Source organism: Callorhinchus milii, unplaced genomic scaffold (assembly GCF_018977255.1).
Source record: "Callorhinchus milii isolate IMCB2004 unplaced genomic scaffold, IMCB_Cmil_1.0 Scaffold4, whole genome shotgun sequence".
Taxonomy (NCBI): Eukaryota; Metazoa; Chordata; class Chondrichthyes; order Chimaeriformes; family Callorhinchidae; genus Callorhinchus; species Callorhinchus milii.
Genome location: NW_024704745.1, coordinates 3,634,162 through 3,657,370, shown reverse-complemented (window position 1 = coordinate 3,657,370; position 23,209 = coordinate 3,634,162). Strand labels below are relative to the sequence as shown.

Here is a 23,209-nt window from a genome sequence, read left to right as displayed (position 1 = left end):
ATAATGATTTGGTCACTCAATCCACGACCATTTGTGGGACACCGCTGTCCACAATTCCCTGCCGCTTTTCACCCACAAAATTCAGCCAATTCACTTCACAATATATTCTGTGAAGCACTTTGAGATGTCGCGCCGACGTGATAAGGCACTGTATCAAATGCAAGGATTATTATTACTAGTGTTATTAGGAATGTTCTGCAGTGCGAGGTGGGGAGTGTAGATGCAGGCTTATAGAGACAGTTTAGACAGCTTTTTTTAAAAAATATAACATGCGCAGTGAATTGTATGAATTCTCCCCCGTGCTGAAGTTTAAGTGTAATAATACAAAGGAGTATACTAATAGCTTTTGTTGTCACAGTTTTGTTCACATATTAAGTGTTGCCGTTACAAGGTGGAGTACAAGGTGCTGTGCAAAATTGGCTGGCAGGTTTGGCCCACAAAATATACAGTCGATTCACTTTACAGTATATTCTGCGAAGTGCTTTGAGATGTCTAGAAGGTGTGATAAGGCACTATTATTATTAAGGATTATTATTGTTGTAAATAACAATACAACTACAGGGAAGATTATATATATATGTATATTAAATATAATATATACTATTGGCACAATTAGTACAGCAGTGTTCCACAAACATAGTTCTACAGAACTTTACCAAGAAAGGGAGGACAGAGGTTCAATCCCTTCCCTCCTCCCACAAATGAGGGACTTCTTACTGACATGTTATTCTTCACATTATCGCAACCAACACCAGAGTTTCAATGACAAGAGAGAAGCAAAAGTACAGTGATGGATGACTACAGTGAGCATGAATGCCCTTCTTTATGTCTCCTTAACATTGCTCTTAACTTCCTACATTACAGTCTATTGTACCTCCTTCCTATCTGCTGTTGCCATTTGCTTCTCATTTTGTTTGGAAGTGTCACAAGGTTCACCGTGAACAGATGAGCAAACGTTTTTGACCTCCTAGGTCTTTGTATTGTGTTAATTTACCATTAAAACAAACATAGCTTTTAATTTTGTTGGGACCCCTTCCAACACAATACAAGCCGGGGTAACAAGTAACTGGATTTCCATTGAATAATACTGCCTTTGTGCCCCTGCACAAACACATCATTAGCACTGTTGCATGCACGCATTTTTCAAATGTTTGCACAAATGTTAGCTCAAAACGGAGTTCTGTAGCGTATTGGTTAGAGCACTCGCCTCGCAAGCGAGAGGACCTGGGTTCGATTCCGGGGGCGAAACCTTAGGCAAGTTTCCCTACTCCACACGCCTATGTTTACTTGCAGTCAGCAGGAACCCAGTTGTTAGTTGAATTGGCGGATCTCTTTTCTGGGGGTAATAATCCCTTTTTAAAAAATAATAATATGGTCACTAAATTCACAACAATAATAATCCTTTCCAAAAAAGTATTAAAAAAAAATTGGTTACTCAATCCACCTACTCAAGCTTGTGGGACGCTGCTGGGCGCAATTGGCTATCGGATTTCGCCCACAAAGTACAGTCAATCCACTTTACAGTGCATTGCGAAGCTGGTGGCTTCAGTTTACTGCAACAACCTTTTGAGTTTGAGTTATCGTAACATGTTGGCAATATAATAAAATCCTCCTTCTCGGTTCTCACATTAATTGCATTCCTGGTGACCCCTCAGGTTACTCAGGAGACAATGCTGCTGTTAGTCTGGGCTTTGATTCTTGCTAAACTGATATCCCACATCAAGACACACAAAAAAAATAAAAGCTATAGTGCTTTGATCGCACAATACAGACAGTAAGAAACTTACCCCGAATGGGATCATAAGCAACCATATAACAAGGCACTCTCTGGCTCTCTATTATTTGATTAAACTATTGCTTATTTCCGAGGGAAGGATTTTAACCCTGTGAGATGTTAACGTAGGTGAATAAATTAGTGTTCCTCAAATCACCATCAACATAATAATAATCCTTGCATTTGATATAGAGCCTTATCGCGTCATTGAGATTCTCATCTCGTTTCACATAATATATTCTAAAGTGGATTGACTGTGTATTATGTGGGCGAAATGCAGCAGCCAATTGTGCACAGCAGTGTCATGGATTGAGTGACCAATTTTTTTTGAGGGATTACCACTCCCAGAAAGCGATCCACCAATCGATTAAACAACCGGGTTCCAACTTACTGCTGGGTTTATTTTCGCAAGTCCTCCAGGTCTATTCCACCTTATCTTAGCAATGCTTCATCTGGTTTGCCTTCTCTAAACCCTCCACTGTTAATTCTTAAAATTGTTATAACCAAAAAAAAAAGAACTTGGTCACTTAATCCACGACTGTCTGTGGGACGCTGCTGTGCGCAATTGGCTGCCGAATTTCGCCCACAAGATATACAGTCAATTCACTTTACAGTATATCCTGTAAGCGCTTTGAGACGTCTCGAAGACGTGATAAGGCACCGTATCAAATGGAAGGATTATCATTGAATGCTTTCTCTGTGTTATTGAAAAATAACTATTCGTTATATCTGTTTTGATATAATGGTGCACATGCAGGAGAACCCCTTCCCCTCACTCACTTACTATACTCATCAGGAATGTATTAACATGCGCTCACAGTAACTGAATTGAAGCAAACCTTAAATCCACAATGTCCCAAACGCTTATGTGGACTTTTACGAATTATTTGCCATCAATACATCAGCAGTGGCAGGGTCAATTTTGCTGCATCGCAATTTGGTTACAATAGACTTCTGTAAGTAACTCGAGCTCAAACAAACATGGAAATTGGCAGCACGGAGATTGTAAGTGGGGGGGGGGGGGGGGGGAAGAAGAATGCAGAGAATTATAATAGCCTCAGCTAATTCCGCAAGATCTACTGTAATTGGCTGTGTGTTGCCGTAACTTAGCTCATCTTGGCAATGAATGTTACTGAAGGACACTTGCTGAATTTTTCTCGAAAACATTCCAAAGCAGCGAAAAACCATTAAACCAGCTGATTTTTTCTTTTTTTTTAAAAAAAAATTATAAATCAGGACTGGTGCTCTGGTGTTAAGAGCAAATCTGAACCCCCCACCCTCCACCACCACCACACACGCACACAAAAAACCCACTAGAGAAACCCAGTTTGGCATTACATGAAAGAAAACTGATAACGCGCTCATCCCATTTTGGCACATGCTTTATTGAGAGATAAGGGACTCACTCACTCACAGCCATTGTTGTTCATACTTACAGAAATGCAGCAAAAAAAATTGTTTTAATACCTTGAGAATGAGGAACAAGATTCGGGCGATCTCAAGATTCCGCCCCCACCCCCCCCTCCTTCGACCACCAAAGCTTTCACCCTTCTCTCCTCACCCCGAACCCACCCAACAAGCGATCTGTTTTGTTGGGGGAAGGATATCCAAACCCCTTTGCGAAACACCTGCACGTGTGTGGTGAAAGGTTACATTCTTAGAACACGCTCAACTGCTACAGCTTAGTAACTACTACAACAACAACTTGCATTTATGTAGCGCCCCCTCAAGCAGGGTAGCGTCCCAGAGAACTTGAGAGTGGCGGAGCGCGGCGCTGAGCCTGGGGGTGGGGGAGGTGACCGTAGGAGCGGACAAAGTCTTCAGGCGCGATCTGAAGATGGGGAAGGAGGAGGTGCGGGCAAGATGGAGGGATTGAGGGAAGAGCGTTCCAGAGTTTCGGGGCGTAGCGGTTGAAAGCGCGACCACCGATGGTGAAGCGGAGGGCACGAGGGACAAGCAGGAGGCCGGAGCCGGTCGAGCGGGGGCAGCAGGTTGTGGGTTAGGGATTAAGCAGGTCGGAGAGGTAGGGAGGTGTCAGGGCACGAAGGGATTTCATAATTATACCAAAATTCACCTACTAAAAGTCCTATATTTTATGCCAGGAAAGAGAACAGAATACTGATTAAAAGTACTTACAACTCCTATGGAGAGATAGGGATACATTTAAAGATAGTACGTTCATTCAGTAACAAAACATACTGTATATTTTTTATCTTTTCCCCCCCCACCCCATTACAATCAGCGTCACACATTTATAAAGGGGTATTTCTATTGAATGCAAAAATTCAAATGATAGACAACATGAACGATAGGAAAGCCATAAATAAATTTCAGTTTTCAAAGAATCAACACGTCTCCATTGCCAAACTCTTGTCAGCCTCAGGAGGTAAATCAAATGCTAATCTTTCAAAGAAAATGTTAGCCTTTCCAATAGCTTATCTGCAATTCTATATTTCTGCAACCAATTGCTTTAACCCTTTGCCTGCAATAACAATCTATATCAAGCAAATGCTATGACTAACACTTTCAGGGCCAGTAGCTACGAAACGCAGATCTGGTGTCAGTTGATGTGAATAGATGACAAATCTCTTTTCCTTATCCACATTTTTGCAAACAGCAACATTTCTTTTCCCCTGTAGATCTTCCGGATCACTAGCAACAACTATTTGGGTCATATAGTATACAGTTAAACAAAAATTAAAACATGACAAACCATAGCAGCAAATCCCGCGTCTGGAGGGTTTTCTTTAGCTGCACTAACCTTGGGTCAAATGCATGTGAAATGGGAAACCTGTGAGTTTATTGAGTACAAGGTTAATTGTCCTGAATGCCTCTTATTCTTACCAGCTGCAGCAAATATCTAGTGGAACATTCACCTGTTCTTGTTATTCCAATCTGAGAACAATTTTAACTGCTTTGAAATGTCTTCGCTCCTTCTTTCGTATCGTTGTATCTTCGTTTTCATTTAAATGTTAATTTCTCTGTTGCCTTCAGTCGACGCGTTGGAAGACAATGGCGAAAGCTGTCAGAAAGCTTTTGTCTTTCATGACTTGAATCGCACGTGATTGTTTGGATTAACTTTTCTCCGACAGGTCAATGTCGCCGTTGGTTTTCATACATATTAGAAAACTGTGTGATTTATACAACCGGTGAGCAATTGATGGAGCAAAACAGAAGGCTTCTGAGTTCAATTCTCTAATGTACTCCACAGTGCATCAAACAACAACAACTTGCATTCGTATAACCTTGGGTCAAATACATGTGAGATGGGAAACCTGTGTGTCTATTGAGTGCAATAGACCCCCCACCCCCTCAACTCAAGTTAGCATCCCAGAGCACTTGACGTTGGTGGAGCATGGCGCTGAGCCTGGGGGGGGGGGAAGGGGTGACCGTAGGCATGATCAAAGAAGAAGGTGTTCAGGAGCAATGGGGAAAAATGGGGAACGAGGGGGCAAGGTGGAGGGATAGAGGTAGAGTGTTACAGAGTTTCGCGGAGTAGTGGCTCTGCAAATGTGGCCACCAACAGTGGAGAGGAGGGGCACGAGGGCCAAGCAGGCTGGAGCAGGTCGAGCAGCAGAGGTCGGGCTGCGGGTGGGGGAGTAAGCAGGTCAGAGAGGTATCAGGGCCATGGAGTGATTTGAAGACGAGTGAGAGGACCTTGATGGCGATCCGTTCGGGGATAGGGAGCCAGTGGAGCCTGGCGAGGACTGCGGTGATGGGGGCGGTGGGGACGGAGTTCAGTGCGGATGAGTATGCGGAGTTTCGGAATGACTGGATTTGGTGGATAGTGGAGCTGGGGAGACCGGCCAGGAGGACATTTGAGAAGTCGAGGCGGGAGGTGACGAACTTGCCCTGGATTTTCCGATCAAATCGTGATTGTCATATCTTTATTCATAATCACAACCCAAACGTTAACAACTCTTCCAAGTGATTGAAAAGCCTTTAGTTAAACGAAAACGTGGATGAACCATTCGAAGGCTTACTTCTTGAACTGTGCCTGACAACAACCTTTACATTTATACAGCTCCTCCTGACGAGGAGCCTAAGCTGGGGGAGCTGAGGGGACTGGAAGAAGGGGAAGGTGGTAGAAAGCTCAGTCGAAGAGGTAGGGAAGGGATATCATGTGGCGAGACAATCTGAGAGAGGAAGAGAACAGTTCGATTCCACAGGGTCAGTACACCACCTGATGGACGAAGTTTTTAAGTTAACAATATTATACATACTCCACTACGCAACGTGGAGTCCCAGAGGGTAGTGGTTAGCGCCTGCCCCTCACCAGCGAAAGGACCCGGGTTTGATTCCCGGGCGAAACCTTAGGCGAGCTTCCGTACTCCACACGCCTAGTAGTAAGTAGGAACCCGGATGTTAGTCGATTGGTGGGTTGCTTTCCCGAAGTAATAATCCCTTCAAAATAAATTATTCGGACACTCAATGCATGGCTGTTTGTGCAACACTGCCGGGCGCGATTGGCTGATGCGTTTGGCCCACAAAATTCACAGTCGCTTCAATTCAAATCTACAGCATATTCTGCGAAGCGCTTTGAGATGTTTCAAGGACGCACTATATCAAATGCAAGGATTAATATTGTTAGAATGTATTTCAATATCAGACGCCCTCTCGTAGTTGAAGGTTCAAACAATCAGACGTTAAAATCCTCTCCACGTGAAGCATGGTGCACAAGGCACAATTATTACAACAACAACAACAAAATTACATTTGTATAGCGCCTTTCAAGGCGGGAGGACGTTTCAAGGCGCTGGACAGACAAAGTTTCGGACCCGAGCTCAGGGTTGGGCTCGGGGAGGGTGGAAGGCAGGGGGGTGGAAGCAGGGAGATCGAAAGCACGGTTGAAGAGGAGGGTCTTGAGATGGGGCTTAAAGGTGACAAGGGACGGGGTGAGGCGGAGGGACTGATGGATGGAGTTCCAGAGGGTGGGGGCAGAGTGTCAGAAGGCCCAATAGTGGGGCAAGTGAGGCGGGGTACGTGAAGCAGAGCGGAGGAAGCGAGCAGGATGGTAGGGGATTAGGAGGTCGCAGAGGTAGGGGGGAGCAAGACCATGGAGGGCTTTGAAGGTGAGGACCAGGATCTTGAACTTTATCCTCTGTGTGATGGGAAGCCAGTGGAGTCGGGCGAGGATGGGGGTGATAGGGTCACGGAGCCTGGTGCGGGAGAGGACACGGGCTGCAGAATTCTGGATGATCTGCAGCCTATGAAGAGAAGAGTTGGGGAGGCCGACAAGCAATAGTCTTTTAATAATAATCCTTGCATTCGAGACGTTTCAAAGCGTTTCACAGAATATACTGTAAAGTGAACGGACTGCATAGTTTTTGCGCGAAACCCAGCAGCCAATTGCACACAGCAGTGTCCCACAAACAGTCGTGGATTGGGTGACCAAATCACTATTTTTTTGGAAGGTTTATTAGCTCTGAATTATTATTATTAATGTGGCAATAATAATAATTCTTGCATTTGATATAGCACCTTATCACATCTTCGAGACTTCTCACAGCGCTTCAAAGAATATAGGGTAAAGTCATTTGACTGTATATTATTATTTGTTATTTGAATTATTTTTGAAGTATTATCCCCGGAAAAGCAATCAGCTGGTTGACTAGCAACTGGGTTCCTAGTTACTGCTCGGTGAGCAGAGGAGTGTGGAGTAAGGAAGCTTGCCTAAGGTATTACCTTCCCCGGGAATCGAATCCAGTTCCTCTCGCTTGCGAGGTGAGCGCTCTAACCAATATGCTACAGGACTCCGTCGAGCGGTAGAGTTTCTGTCTGCTGAAATTGTCTCTTTTTTAAAAAAATCTCATTCAAGCAAAATATTTTGGCAAGCATCAACAGAAAAGATTCTTGTACCTTGAAGGAAAGAAGATACCATATTTAGACAGAACAAGAAATGACTTAATCTTTTTCTCATTACATGTACACCCACGCACACCTCAAGCCCGAATTCTCAAATTCCTTTGCTACAAAGCTAAATAAAGCGCATTACAAATACTGCATGATTAAACACGTAAAGAAATCGAGCTGAAGGTTTGTTACTTGGAGCATCAAACAACTTATTATGAAGAGGACATTTCAGCTTCTTCAACAGAAAGAATTTGGAATCTATTTACTCTTTGGCATAGAGGCAAAAAGGCATGGCATGAACATTTTTCAAAGATATCTATGAAATCATATTCCTGACAGCACCTGCTTAGGCTTTTGAGCTAACAGAGACCAAAAACACTTTTTAAGATCTCAGTGATGACTGATACACTTGTAAGAATCAATTACAGTGTATCAGAAACAATCAATCAATCAATCGGTCATTCGATCAATGGAAAGTGATGTCTCTATATGAGCCATCCAAACACGCATCTATCAAGCTACAAGCCTTTTGTCATGGGCAGTAATAATATAATACAAATAATAATTCTTGCATTTGATATAGCGCCTTATCACGTCTTCGGGATATCTCAAAGCACTTCACAGGATATACTGTGAAGTAAAGACTTGTGGGAGAAACTCTGTGGCCACTTGCGCACAGCAGGGACCCAGAAACAGTCGTGGTTTGAGTGACCACATTATTATTCTATTTATTCTTGATGGGATTATTACTCCCGGAAAAGCGATCCGTCAATCGACTAACAACTGGGTTCGCATTTCTGCTGGGTAAACAGAGGCGAGCGGAGTAAGGAAACTTGCCTAAGGTTTCACACTGCCCGGGAATCGAACCCGGGTGCTCTCGCTTGCGAGGCGAGCTCTAACCAACACACTACAGCACCCCACATCTTTTCTGTCAAAGATATTACAAATTGTGTTTGAAGCAGACAACGTCAATGCTTGTCAGAAGAAATCTGATGCTGAGGTGAGGAAGAAGGGGAGAAAAAAAGGTGCCTGAGAGGAGGCTAGGGAAAGATTAAAATAGGTGGAGGCTCATCTGGAATATAAACAACAACAACAACAAGATTCCATTTATAGAGTGCCTTTCACGTCGGGAGGACGTCCCAAGGCGCTGGACAGTTGGGTCAGGACCAGAGCAGGAGGAAAATGGTCAGGGTGAGGGGAGGGAAGGGAGGGAGCGAGGAGGGGGTAGAGAGTCGAGAGGGGAGCTGAAGGCTCGGTCAAAGAGAAAGGTCTTGAGACCGGCCTTGAAGGAGGAAAGGGAGGAAGCGGCGAAGGCACTGGGGGATGGAGTTCCAGAACCTGGGGGCTGAGAGGCTGAAGGCCACCGATGGTTGGGCAGTTGGGGCGGGGGATGTGGAGCAGACCGGAGCCAGAGGAACGGAGGGTACGGGCAGGTACATGGGGGGATAGTAGGTCGGAGGTAGGAGGGAACAAAGCCACGAATGGCCTTGTAGGTGAGGATGAGGATCTTGAACTAGCTGGGCCGGATTTCAATGCAGTAGTTTATGTAATTCTATATGCATGTAATATATAATTGCTAGAAAACTTGTAAACGAATATTTGTAATACGATTCAAGAAATTGTTTCCGCAACTGGAGTTTCCAGTGAATCCATAGCGTGGGATGTAGCTCCATCTCCTGGCAGCATTTACGCAGTCACTTAAATACAGGCCAGGGCAGAAACTGAGCAATTTAATAGGATTAATCTTCGATTGGTTTGTAATAATAATAATCCTTGCATTTGACATAGCACCTTATCGTGTCGTTGAGTCGTCTCAGCGCTTCACAGGAATACGTTGTAAAGTGGATTGAGTGTATTTTCTGGTTTTGTAACAATAATAATAATCCTTGCATTGGATAAGAGCACTTTATTCACGTCGTCGAGACGTCTCGAAGCGCTTCACAGGATACATTGCAGTGAACTGAATCGTGCATTTTGGGGGCGAAACGCGGCAGCCGATTGCACACAGCAGTGTCCCACAAACACTTTATTATTATTTTTTTGAAGGAATTATTAATCTCTGGAAAGCGATCTCGACAACTGGGATCCAATTTGCTGCGAGGTAAACACGGGTGCGTGGAGTAAGGAAACTTGCCCAAGTTTTCGCCTCACCCAGGAATCAACCCCGAGTCCTTTCACTCGTAGCAATGTTTGCTGCGCTGATATTTTCAAAAATTCCTTTAGTACTTTTTGTAGAAATACCCCAAATTTTGCAAAATCCCAAAAATGTTTTCTTCAGGTTCACAAATCATTTCTAATGCAATTTTTTTTTACAGTATGATCTTACTAAACAAATATTTGGCACAGTGATTACAATGAAACTTGCAGGAAGATCTATCAAGTCCGTTTACGGTAAATACACATTTCAGAAAATTTATCTCAAGAGTTTCTCCTTTTTGGGGTGGGTTAATGGAAAAAGGAAAGAGGGCTTCCTATCTGTTTGAATTTAATTCAAAAACGTCCCTGTGCACTAATTTTCATTATGCCTCAGTATTTTGATAATAATGGATTAGATCTAGCATTTCCCAGGGCGAAACCTTGGACAAGTTGCCTTACTCCACACATACCTGATAATAATCCCTCAAGAAAAAAACAATAATTGGTCACTTCAATCCATGACTATTTGTGGGACACTGCTGTGCGCAATTGGCTGCCGTGGTTCGCCCACAAATATAATCAATTCACTTTAGGGTATATTCTGTGATGAGCTTCGAGATATCTAGAAGACATGAAAAGCACTGTATCAAATGCAAGGATTGTTGTTATATATTATATTAGCGCCTTATCACGCCTTTGAGATGTCTCAAAGCGCTTTACTGTACGGTGAATTTAGTTTGTATTTTGTGGGCGAAACGAGGCACCCAATTGCGCACAGCAGTGTCCCACAAACAGTCATGGATTAAGTGACCAAATTATTTATTTATTTTTGAAGGGATTATTACCCCTGGCCAATGGACTAAGAACCGTGTTCCAACTTACTGCTGAATAAACAGAGGAGTGTGGAATAAGGAAACTTAAGGAAATCCCTATTCAAATTCCACCTTTTTCACAATTGCAAGAAAGCAAACCTCCTCCACTCCTTCAAGGCCTTAAAAATGTACATCATCCCAACCCACTTCATTTACCCGGCTTCCTTTCTCTGCTTTTCAAACTATGGCATAATCGATGATAAGCTTTATCACTTCAGTTTGGCTTCTCAATAAAAAAGCCAGAGATAATTGATATCTTAAGTGAAGATACCAATCATCTTCAGAGTCCCTCCAGCTCGGATGCAAACACTAAACTATCCGTCACCTCCTGACATGAAAGGCGCTATATAAATGTCAATTTGGGAACGAATGATTAATTTGCTTGGAGTCCGACAGTCTCTGTAAAGCACTTGAGACATTACCCGCCCCAAAAGACCCAATACAAATAAAAATTCTTGTTTTAATAGGGTGGCTCTTTTGACTCTTTAGGAAAAGATTCCAATATTGCAAATTTGCATGAAAATAAAAGTCATGAATGGACTAAAACTATTAGTAAAGGTATGCAAAGCCTGAATAGTTGGTTGCTGCCCTCCAGAGAAGCCAATTTAGTAAAGCCTGAAAATAATAGTTTAACGATAATATCAACTTTAATGTGCCCCCTTTTGATCTGTAAACTGTGAAAAATAAAACAATCTATTCTAAAACTGGAAAAACAGCATTTATTCAATGTGAATAGAGTACGACAAAGAGTGGTGAAAAATCCACAACAGTCTACATTAATAATAGATTTGTGAGAAATGAGTTAGGTCATACAGGATTTCATTCAATTCCTAGTTTTTTCTACTGCAAATTTACAGGCAATCCAAAACATTCTGAAAACATGCCATGCCATGAAACATTTCTGTTTGTGGGAAAGAGCAACAAAAAGATTAGCAACTGTTAAAAATTCCTCTTCCATTGAAGAAATACGTAGTCATAAATACAAGGACAATGCAGCTTCCACATTGATTTAAAAGCATCTAAAGGGAGCTGTACTATAGTAGTTGACTGTTGACCTCATCTGGGGCCCCACTTGATGTCTTTTACACCTTGAAATTGCCTTTTCAGAGCATGTCTGTCTGCCCACTCAGAGTCAAGATGCGAATCTTCATCATTTTCTTCAAGTTTCTGAAAAAAGATACTTCCAGTAAATGAAAGCAGTAAGTCAATTAATTTGCTGATTCACGTCTTAAGATTCCCTGCAACTGTGCACCGTGTTTAGCAATTTTGACTTATTTAAAAAAAGGTTTCTCAAGCATTTGAATAAAAACTCACTACTGATTATTCTTTCTTCTTGGAAAAGTAACAGAAATACTATTTACAGAGTAACCTCATTATAAAATGCCTTGCAAGAACCCACATTTACTTATAAAGTGTGGTAAACTTTTGACATGGTCACCACTGACATCGCTTGGTCAAAGTTTACCACACTTTCCTTTTAGCAGGCAAGAACTGCACGGTTGATCAGCTGGCTTTTTGGTGGGTCAGCCAGGTGTCCGATTCATGTGGAAACCTATCGTCATACTTAATTTAGCTTTCTGCTCATTGCAAGCAAGCTCAGAAAGCCAAACAACCAAAGGCCACAAGCAATGTCAGTGGTGACCTTTTGATCAGAAGTGGAAATAACATGTTTTTATCTCCTCATTGCCGTTAGAAAACCTAATTTTATTAATCCAGTATATTTAGAGCTCAGGCGTTATTTAATGACTTGTTAATTAGACTTAGATGCTCAGAATTAAAAATCTGAAATGTTCATATTAAAATAGAGGACGTCCTGGCAGCCTGTGTCAGCCTGGTGGAACTCTTACATCCCAGTCGGAAGATTGTTTGGCCAAGCTCCACATTGGAGATGTGCAGCACTTTTGGAGGTGATGTCCTTTGAATGAGACTTTAAACCGAGGGCCCGTCTGCCTGTTCAGATGGATATGAAAGATCCCATGGCGCTATCTGAAAAAAAGGGTATTTCTCCCAGTGTCCTGGCCAAACACCCCCCAGATAAAATTGGCTATTCACTTCATAGTTATTTGTAGGACGTTGCAGTTTGTGGGACATTGCTGTGCACAAATATGCTGCTGCGTTCGCTCCGAAAATAGTCACTGCACTTTACACTACTTTGGGACTGCCTTCCAAAGTGAAAGGACTTCTCAAAGTGCTTCACAGGAACCGTGTTCGTACAGGCACAGTGACACACAGCAATGTCCATCAAGCAGCCATGAATCAATGACTAATCAATATTTTAGTTGGGGTGGAGGAAGGAGCAGAGAAGGGTTGATGGCCGGGCACCAGAAGAAGCACCCTTCTCTTTTCGAATAGTGTCACAGGGATTTCACGTCCATCTGAACAGGCAGACGGGACCTCAATTCATCATCTCACCCAAACAACAGCACCGCTGACAATGCAACTCTCCTGACACAGCATTGGAGTGTCAGGATCATTTGGTCATAATCTCAAAGTTCCAACATAATAATAATAATATTCCCTGCATTTGATATAGTGCCTTATCGTTGAGACATCTCAAAGCGCTTCACAGGATATACTGTAAAGTGAAATGACTGGGCAAAACTCACAATCAATTGCACACACAGTGTACCATAAACAGTCGTGGATTGAGTATATGAATATACTATAAATATGGGGCTTGACCACACAAGCATCTGACTCAGGTGAGAGTGTTAGCAACTGAGCCAGTTTGTAGAAATAAATAGTAGGGACCTCCACCAACCCTATGGATTACCCAAGCAAAAGATTACATATAGAATAGCTAAATCACTGCACCTTGAGTTCTTCTTGTCGTTTATAGTAGTGCATCATCATCTGTTTCTGTTCCTCTTCAGTGATCACTGGCTCTCTAGCTGGAGCCCCCTGACCTCGCTGTGAACAAAAAGCAATGTTTGACAAAGCTGCATCATCTGCTGACGTTTTATAATGGCTCCTCCTTTGCTGTCTTACTCTGGAATTTCTCACCTAATTCAAAAGTAGCAACTCTAGTTTTCACTTACAGTAACTTTATTCCCCAAATACTATCCATTAAATAGATTCTTAACATCTCATTAAGTAAATGTTGATAAGAAAACAGTAATACTATCGGTAAGTAGTGCCTTCACTCATCCACACCAACACTAATTCAGCACATTCCACTGTACAAGAGCAAAATACTATAATTTTATAAATACTTTGTAAACCAATATCTAAAGGCTTTATTTTACCTTGAACTCCAGTATTTATATTTTGTGAACGCATTATAATTTTTTNCTTAAGGTATCAGTGATATAAATATATAAACCAAGGAATTTACAAAACATACAATAACAAGAAAATTACATTTGTACAGCACCTTTCATGTCGGGAGGACGTCCCAAGGCGCTGAACAAAGCAAACAGGAGCAAGGTTCCAAATTTGATCCCTGGTTTGTGCTGAATTAGTTGTTCTAAGCCTGAACAATATTAGGGAATACTAAAATGGCTTAAGTACACCATTGGGGAGTGGCAAGGGATAGAGATTCCTAATCGCTATTCTGCAATCCACTGCTGGAGATGTACCCGAGAACAGCTTTACAAGTCAACTGCAGTAAGCATGAAAGCGCGAGAGGATTAGTAACTTCGTGGATCAATTCTTTTTTTCCCAATGAGAAGCAAGGAAAACACATGCATCTTGACCACTATACATACAAACATTAATATTCTAAATTATTTCTTAAATTCTGCAATTACTAAGCTATCACACACAGCTCTCAGCTCAATAGAATGAATCCTAGAAAACAATGATCATTTGCAGAGAGAATATTATCAACGCATCCTGGCATCATCTTGCTGGTAGTTCAGAACAGGTGAGTATTTTTATAGCCTCTCATACATCTACTGGAAAAGGTAATATTTTATTTTGCAAAAACAATGTAGTCAACCAAGTGTCACAACACAATGACACACATTTTATACTAAAGTCTAGTTTATTGCCTTTCCTTTTTTTTAAAAACAGTCCAAGCTATATCTTAGTTGGTGAAATTTATAATAATCTTTGCATTTGATACAGCGCCTTATCATATCTTCAAGACGTCTCAAAGCTCAAAACATACTGTAAAGCAAATTAACTGTATATTTTGTGGGCGAAACATGGCAGCCAATTATGCACAGCAGTGTCCCACAAACAGTCATGGATTGAGTGTCCAAATAATTTTTTAAAAAAGATTGTTGATTTAGTATTTTTATAAAGTGTATTATAAAGAAATACACAAATATTCCAACTGCATACTCACTTTTTGTATTTTTACTGTAATTTTTGTTTTCTCGTTTGTGCCCACATAGTTGGACAGTTTCTTTCCTCTCTGCATTTCCTTCCCTGCCCACCACAGCTGGGCATCGGCCTGCTCGATCACCTCTTTCCCAGCCTACAACACAAAGCGATTTGGGGAATATAAATAATTTGTGGAATAACAACCAAATACAGCTTCTTAACAAAAGTACATAAGTACGTAAGATACGAAATACTAAACAGAATTGTATTCAGATGAGACACCTATAAGCACCTGAGCTAATGACTAGTATCTCCTTTAACTCCAGTTTGCCAGTGTGTAACATTGTGAGAAACAATGGAATTCATACATCTTCTGGCACATGATAGCCCATCAACCATGCTAACACCAAATGTGTCAGCTTGATTGGGTTGGGAGCACTCTTGCCTCCAGGTCAAAAGGTGGTAGGGTCAAGACTATGTCAAGAACTTTGAGGTTATTGTCTAACATGGCACTTCAGTGAAATATCAATGAAGTAGCGGCACTCTTCTTCAGATGAGACATTAAACCGAAGCCCGGTTTCCCTCTTCATGTAGACATTAAGGTGTCCATGATACTATTAGAAGAGAGAAGGGAATTTCTCTCAGTGTCCTGATCAACAATCTCACAGATAAATCGGTCATTCATCTTCCAGCTGTTTGTGGGCCTTTTCTGTGTGTAAATTGGCTGTTGCGCTTACCTACGATACACAGTTTTGACATTATCAATGACATTGAAAGCAAAGATTATTATTATGTTGTAAACCTTGCCATGGTTAAAATTATCACTTTCTCTCCTCTGTTTCAAATTGAAGAAAGCCCTTGAAAGCTAATGTACTTAAACCTGAATAAATGTTGTTTGATATCCTCTACCCTATCTGATATAGGATTTTTTACATTGAGGGAAATGTTTATCCACAGACTCCCAGTTAGAAATTAGTGGTAAAGCACTTCCATTATATCACCTCCTAAGAAACAGAACACTCTCAGCCATGTGATAGCAATTGAAAAGGAATGCTAACCACATAAATATGGATCTCACCTCCCCACCCATGCAAACGGGAAAAAAATCCAAAATGTTAAATCAGTGTAGCTAAAATCTGTTTTTTTTTAAAAAATTGGACGGCACATTACGCCACCAAGGGCTGCTAAACTTATACTAGAAGTTCACTGCTGTTGAAACATTTGTTTTGTATGAAATGTACTCTTTCATTACGATGCAATAAAACAGTTTAAATAGTAGGCAAATACTGTTTCAAGGCAAATACTGCTTTGAAACAGTCAAGACTGGTACAGTTGAATCTAATTCCTGTGGTTGTTCTTCTGCAATCCTTTCAAAGTAAAAGTATTAGGCGCAGGTTGGCAAGAGCCAAGGCTTGGAGATCCCAGAGTGTGCGTTGGGGTAACTGCTGGAGTCTGACCAGCTAAAACCGCATAGCTTGCCATTGATATGGCTGTCTGGCAAGCTTTCCTGCTGCTTGGCCAGCCAGGACCACCCTACCCGTTAGGGCTTTGGCTTGCAGGGTTATCAGGAGCTGAGTGTGAGGATTTCTTGCCCCCAGTAACTGGTCTGGCCTTCCAGGTCCTGTCGATGAGCCAGATTGCGCTGTCCTGTCATCAGCAGTGCCCTGGAATAGTGCGGACCCTCCCACCTCAGAGGCCTTTCAAACGTTTGCGTGCAACTTACTTGCAATCCAGATAGGTCTTCATTCCCTTCAAATTCTTGTCTGATTGGATCGTATGGTGGTAGTCCCATGGGATAAACAATCATAACAGCTCCTCGCAGCTGGTCATGTGCATCTTTCACCATTTCCTTTGTGACACATACATTGGCCAGAACTTGTTTCTGAAAACAAGGAGTAAACTCTACAATTCTAATCACGTAATGCATGTAAACATTTAAAGTTCTTAACTTTGAACCTTACATTACCTTTGATATCAATGCCTTAGCTGCTTCAACTGTCTTCTTTAAAACTTCTTTCATCTTTTCATTTGGAGCTGGAACAAATATTGTCAGGTGTAACTTAATTAAATCATTTTTAAAGAGATACATGAGAGACGCCGTCCGGCGTGGAGGGCGCTATATTAATCCAAATCCAAGTTGTTGTTGAGAGAATGGGCATAAAGTTTATCTCAGCATTGAACATTTAGTGGAGCCCTGTAGCTCAGTGGTTAGAGTACTCGCCTTCGCAAGCTAAAGGACCCGGATTCGATTCCTGGGCAAAACGATGGATAAGTTTCCTTACTCCACTTGCCTGTTTTTTAAAAAAAATATTATAATAATATATAATATATTAACACTTAATCCATGACTGTTTGTGGGACACTGTTGTGTGCAATTGGCTGCCACGTTTCACCCACAGAATATAAAGTCAATTGACTTTATTGTGAAGCGCTTTGAGACGTTGCGAAGATGTGATAAGGCACTACATCAAACGCAAGGATTATTATTATCATATCATTAATGCTTACCCATCTTACCCAAGTTCTTTTTACATTGTTATTTGTGCTCCAATTCTTACCATAGCCATTTCTTCGTCCGATTTCATCTTTTTTAAATTGAGACCCTCCACTTGGCACACATTTCAATGCCCACTCATCCTTCAGTTTCAGCTCCTCGATCTGCTCATCTGTCAATCCCTGCATGTTGAGAGGTAGGAAGATGCCGTGCTCTGCCAATTCTCCAATTTCTATGAAAACCAAACCGTTTAGAATGAGTGCAAATGCTTGCAAGGTTCTAAAAAAAATCTGTTCAATCCAAATTAACCTTTTTTTAAAAAAAAACAAAATAAACTATTCTTTGGCTATTAGGAGACCATTTTGTCATAAAATACTAGAATACTTAAAAAAAAAGTTTTGGGTTTTATACATTTTTGTTCCGACAGTGTTGCCAGATCAATTAAGCAAGTCAGGAAAGGAGAAAACACGAGAAGTCAATCTGACAGACTCTCATATATTTCTGGTTACAGAGTAATACCTGCTTGACTGCCAACAGTTTACTCGTGCAAATCATTTCAAACCCTGGTGGGCCTGCACACAAACATCAATATTTAGCCTACAACAAATATACTGAGTGGTTCTGAACTCAGAACCCACAGGAGTTCTTTTCATTATCCACACAGGGCGATTTAAAAAAAATCAGTGATGCAGATGTTGCAAAGGTTCCTTTGGTGTGTTATTTACGTGTCACTAAATATAAAATTTTAAATCAATTTGGAGAACCCACACTCCTAAGAATCGAGTTGGCAACTATTCTCTCAATGTACTAATTTTACTGCTATATTTAATTTTTTATTATAAAGAAAATATAGACAGTGAAGACAAAATACATGAAATATTCATGTGTTTTGGATTACTTGTGTATTTTGGAACAATTCCACCCAACAGCAGATCTTATTGCTCTGATACACTATTACAGCTATTTAATTTATGAAGATAGTTTTTTGCCCATAGCGCAATCAGTCTTTTCTGTTTTTATTCCCTGCCATGTCCTGACAATGTGACAAGCTCTTTAGAATGCTCCAACCTATCTCTGGAATTTCCATGTATAGGTGGGATGCATGGAAATCTCAGTTTGGTTTGGATATTCTTGAGCACGGTGATGGGTTTCTGTATGTATCTGGCTGACCAAAAAAAATTCAGTACTGTAGTGGTCCACAGGCAGCCATTAGGCAATTAATTTAACAACTTGCATTTATGTCGCACCCTTTCATGCAGTATAGGTCATGGAAGCGAGACCCTCATCCACGCATTCATCACATCCAGGCTCGACTACGCAAACTCCCTGCTTGTCAGCCTCCCCAATGCCTCCCTCCACAGGCTGCAGGTCATCCAGAACTCTGCAGCCCGTGTCCTCTCCCTCACCAGCCTCCGCAACCTTGTCACCCCATCCTCGCCTGACTCCTTTGGCTTCCCATCACTCAGAGGATACAGTTCAAGATCCTGGGTCTCACCTTCAAAGCCCTCCAGGGCCTCACTCCTCCCTACCTCTGTGACCTCCTAACCCCATACAAACCTGTCCTCTCCCTCCGCCTTGCCCACCCCATCATTGGCAGGCAAGGGTTCAGCCTCTCTGACCCCACCCTCTGGAACTCAGTCTCCAGTCATCCCAGTCTCTCCTTCCCGTCCTCTCTTTTGCCTCCTTCAAGAACTGTCTCAAGACTCTCCTTCTCGACTGTGCTTTCAGTCACCCTCCTACCCCTCCCCTCCCCATATCTCCTGATCCCAACCACCAGCTCGGGTTTCGGATCCCTGACTGTCCAGCGCCTTGGGATGTCCTCCTGACGAGAAAGGCGCTATATAACCATAATTTGTTGTTGGTCCTCTTAACAGGACGGTTCAAACATTTTTACAATACTCACTCACCTCCACAAATCCTTTCGACTTTGAGCCTCCCATTGTAAATAGCTGTTATTTGGTTGGTTGCTTCACTTACAGGGACATCCACTGTAGTGCTAAACAGAAACTGGGGCTCATCACCACGCTTGATGTGTAACTGCACCATAGCTACAATAAAACAAAGTCAAACACAGTGTTGCATATCAGTATTCATGGATAAAATATCACTGCTTGAAGTCGACGGTCAGGGTTTAACACCTAGTCAATGCTATTTTTCATGACTGTAGTCTTATACAAGTTCCTTACAAAAAAATGGGTGTCCGCTCCCTCGGCTCAGCGGGTTTGCTCCATGTCCCATCCAGCCCACCATCGGTGGTCAGGGCTTCAGACTCTCTGCCCCCACCCTTTGGAACTCCATCCCCCATTCCCTATGCCTTGTCCCTTCCTTGCGTCCTTCAAGGCCCGTTTCCTCTTCGACCGTGCCTTCGGTCACCCTCCAAACACTACGTTCCCTGCGCTCCACCCCTCCCGATTCCTACCCCCAACTTGAGTCTAAATTCCTGACTCTCCAGCGCCTTGGGTCATCCTCCCAACGTAAAAGGCACTGTGTAAATGTAATTTGTTGTTGTTGTTCTTACTGACGCCAACAAAATGGGGCTCATAAACACATCTTATAATTTACCTGTATTTATTTTGTGCGATTTTGGGAAGAAAACATTCATTATGAAAACTATTGAGAAATCTAGGATTTCTTGTAGCTGCCGGGAAAGCATGTTTGCTTACAATAAATCCTGTAAAACAGCCACAAGTTTATTGTATTATTATATATTTTACCCTGGGGAAGGAGGTGGAGGAAGACAGGAAGGCACGGCGGGGGGTGGGGTGGGAGAGAAGAAAGAAACATGCCATCGCACTTAGGAATAACCCCTCTAAAGTGCGCGGGGCCATTATTATATACACCCACAAAATACACAGCCAATTCACTTCACAGTATATTCCATGAAGCACTTTGAGACGTCTCGATAAAGAGACGTGATGAGGCGCTACGTCAAATACATGGATGATGATTATTATTATCAGTTATTATTTATCTTATTATAGTTATTATACATTATCTTATCACTGTCTTCTTATAGTTATTATATATTACTCTATTATTATAGTTGTTATACATATTATTATTGTAATTATATATTATCTTATTATTAGTTGTTATACATATTATTATTGTAATTATTATATATTACCTTATTATGGTTATTATACATTATCTTATTATGGCTATTACAGTTATCACACATTATATTTTGTTATTGTAGTTATATATTGTTATGATGACGATGATAATGATCATTATTAGTCTTTATACAGTATCGTATCTCAAAAAGTAAGAAAAAGAAAGAAAATAAGGCCAGGGCCGGCCAGGCCAGGCCCGGGAGCTGCTGGCGGTTGCCATGGCGACGTGGCTAACACACGGGCCTCTCGGCCACTCCGCTCCCCTCCCCGGGGTGTTAGTGGGGGGGGGGGGGGAGTGTGAGGTGAGGTGTGTGTGGGGGGGGGAGTGTGAGGTGAGTGTGTGTGTGTGTGTGGGGGGGAGTGTGAGGTGAGTGTGTGTATGTGTGTGTGTGGGGGGGGAGTGTGAGGTGAGGTGTGTGTGGGGGTGTGTGGGGGGGGGGAGTGTGAGGTGAGGTGTGTGTGGGGGGGAGTGTGAGGTGAGTGTGTGTGTGTGGGGGGGGAGTGTGAGGTGAGTGTGTGTGTGGGGGGGGAGTGTGAGGTGAGGTGTGTGTGGGGGGGGGAGTGTGAGGTGAGGTGTGTGTGGGGGGGAGTGTGAGGTGAGGTGTGTGTGGGTGTGTGGGGGGGAGTGTGAGGTGAGGTGTGTGGGTGTGTGTGGGGGGAGTGTGAGGTGAGGTGTGTGTGTGTGTGGGGGGGTGTGAGGTGAGGTGTGTGTGTGTGGGGGGGAGTGTGAGGTGAGGTGTGTGTGGGGGGAGTGTGAGGTGAGGTGTGTGGGGGTGTGGTGTGTGGGGGGGGGTGTGAGGTGAGGTGTGTGTGTGTGGGGGGGAGTGTGAGGTGAGGTGTGTGTGGGGGGGGGGGAGTGTGAGGTGAGGTGTGTGTGGGGGGGGGAGTGTGAGGTGAGGTGTGTGTGTGGGGGAGTGTGAGGTGAGGTGTGTGGGGGAGTGTGAGGTGAGGTGTGTGTGTGTGTGGGGGGGGAGTGTGAGGTGAGTGTGTGTGTGGGGGGGAGTGTGAGGTGAGGTGTGTGTGTGTGTGTGTGGGGGGGGAGTGTGAGGTGAGGTGTGTGTGTGTGTGGGGGGTGGAGTGTGAGGTGAGGTGTGTGTGTGGGGGAGTGTGAGGTGAGGTGTGTGGGTGTATGTGGGGGGGAGTGTGAGGTGAGGTGTGTGTGTGTGTGTGGGGGAGTGTGAGGTGAGGTGTGTGTGGGGGGGGTGTGAGGTGAGGTGTGTGTGTGGGGGAGTGTGAGGTGAGGTGTGTGGGTGTGTGTGGGGGGGAGTGTGACGTGAGGTGTGTGTGTGTGTGTGGGGGGAGTGTGAGGTGAGGTGTGTGTGGGGGGGGAGTGTGAGGTGAGGTGTGTGTGTGTGTGGGGGGGGGGGAGTGTGAGGTGTGTGTGTGTGTGGGGGGGAGTGTGAGGTGAGGTGTGTGTGTGTGGGGGGGGGGGGGGAGTGTGAGGTGTGTGTGTGTGTGGGGGGGGTGTGAGGTGAGGTGTGTGTGTGTGGGGGGAGTGTGAGGTGAGGTGTGTGTGGGGGGGAGTGTGAGGTGAGGTGTGTGGGGGTGTGTGTGTGTGGGGGGTGTGAGGTGAGGTGTGTGTGTGTGTGTGGGGGGAGTGTTAGGTGAGGTGTGTGTGTGGGTGTGTGTGTGGGGGGAGTGTGAGGTGAGGTGTGTGTGGGTGTGTGTGTGGGGGGAGTGTGAGGTGAGGTGGGTGTGGGGGGAGTGTGAGGTGTGTGTGGGTGTGTGTGGGGGGGAGTGTGAGGTGAGGTGTGTGTGGGTGAGGTGTGTGTGGGTGTGTGTGTGGGTGTGTGTGGGGGGGGGAGTGTGAGGTGAGGTGTGTGTGTGTGTGGAGGGGAGTGTGAGGTGAGGTGTGTGTGGGTGTGTGTGGGGGGGAGTGTGTGTGGGGGGGGGTTGGGGGGTAATTTACAGTAACCCTGACCACCGGTCAGTAAATAAATGAACCCGCTCGCGGCTGGTGGGTGAGAGGAGCCGAGCCGGGCCCGGGCCCAGGGCGCTGCTGGCGGTTGCCATGGCGACGTGGCGAACACACGGGCCTCTCGGCCGCTCCGCTCCCCTCCCCCGGGGGAGGGGAGGGGGTCCCGTGTGTGATGAACCCGCTCGCGGCTGGTGAGAGGAGCCGGGCCGGGGCCGACCGGGGCTGACCTGCTCGGCTCGGCCTGTCCTGAGTGTCCGTGTCGCTCTCGGGCCTCCGCTCTCGGCTGCTCTGTGGCCCCGGAAGAACATTCGATCACCTTCTGCCCCTCTCTCTCTCTCTCGCCTCGTCTCGCGCACGCGCGGCCAGAGCCACGCCCCCCCCAGCCCCGCTGGCGTCTCGAACCACGTGACCGAGTTGGGCGGGTTTTGGGGGCGGGTTTCACGTCCAATTTGGGCGGACGCGACGGGCAGAATGGCCTCCTTCTGTGCTGTATAATTCTATGATTCCATGAGGATATAAGATCCATTCAGGGTGTTGCTGACAGAAAGATGGAGCTCTATGAGATTTCATGTGCAAACTCTATCCAGAACCTTGGGACGTCCTCCTGACGTGAAAGTCGATATATAAATGCAATTTTTTTGCTGTATATTTGGGAGATTTGTTTTTGTACATTGATGAGTTCATGTAGTTTAGTACTCTGAATGGCATGAATATCACGTTGAAAATTCAGCCCAGGGCTAGCAATAGGCTTCCATATGACACCAAAGATTTCTATTC

The 23,209-nt window shown here is 43.9% G+C and overlaps 1 protein-coding gene across 1 annotated transcript; it reads right to left on the bottom strand.

The window, feature by feature from the left end:
• Nucleotides 1–11,336: 11,336 nt before the first annotated feature.
• Nucleotides 11,337–22,803, bottom strand: cfap298 (cilia and flagella associated protein 298). The gene is made up of 8 exons (XM_042334691.1): nt 22,660–22,803; nt 19,306–19,446; nt 17,463–17,630; nt 16,871–16,938; nt 16,628–16,786; nt 14,927–15,058; nt 13,450–13,545; nt 11,337–11,802 (listed from the first exon to the last, which is right to left on the bottom strand). Exons 2-8 carry the CDS (start codon nt 19,442–19,444, stop codon nt 11,692–11,694), a joined length of 873 nt encoding a protein of 290 aa, XP_042190625.1. The 5' UTR covers nt 19,445–19,446; nt 22,660–22,803; the 3' UTR covers nt 11,337–11,691.
• Nucleotides 22,804–23,209: the final 406 nt, after the last annotated feature.

What these genes read in the sequence shown, in the direction of transcription:
- cfap298 (XM_042334691.1), bottom strand. Translation starts at nt 19,444, where the DNA reads ATGGTGCAGTTACACATCAAGCGTGGTGATGAGCCCCAGTTTCTGTTT. An exon ending in CTAAGGCATTGATATCAAAG is followed by an intron (nt 16,787 to 16,870) that starts GTAATGTAAGGT and finishes CCTTGTTTTCAG; the next exon opens with AAACAAGTTCTGGCCAATGT. An exon ending in TTACAGTAAAAATACAAAAA is followed by an intron (nt 13,546 to 14,926) that starts GTGAGTATGCAG and finishes TTTTGTTCACAG; the next exon opens with CGAGGTCAGGGGGCTCCAGC.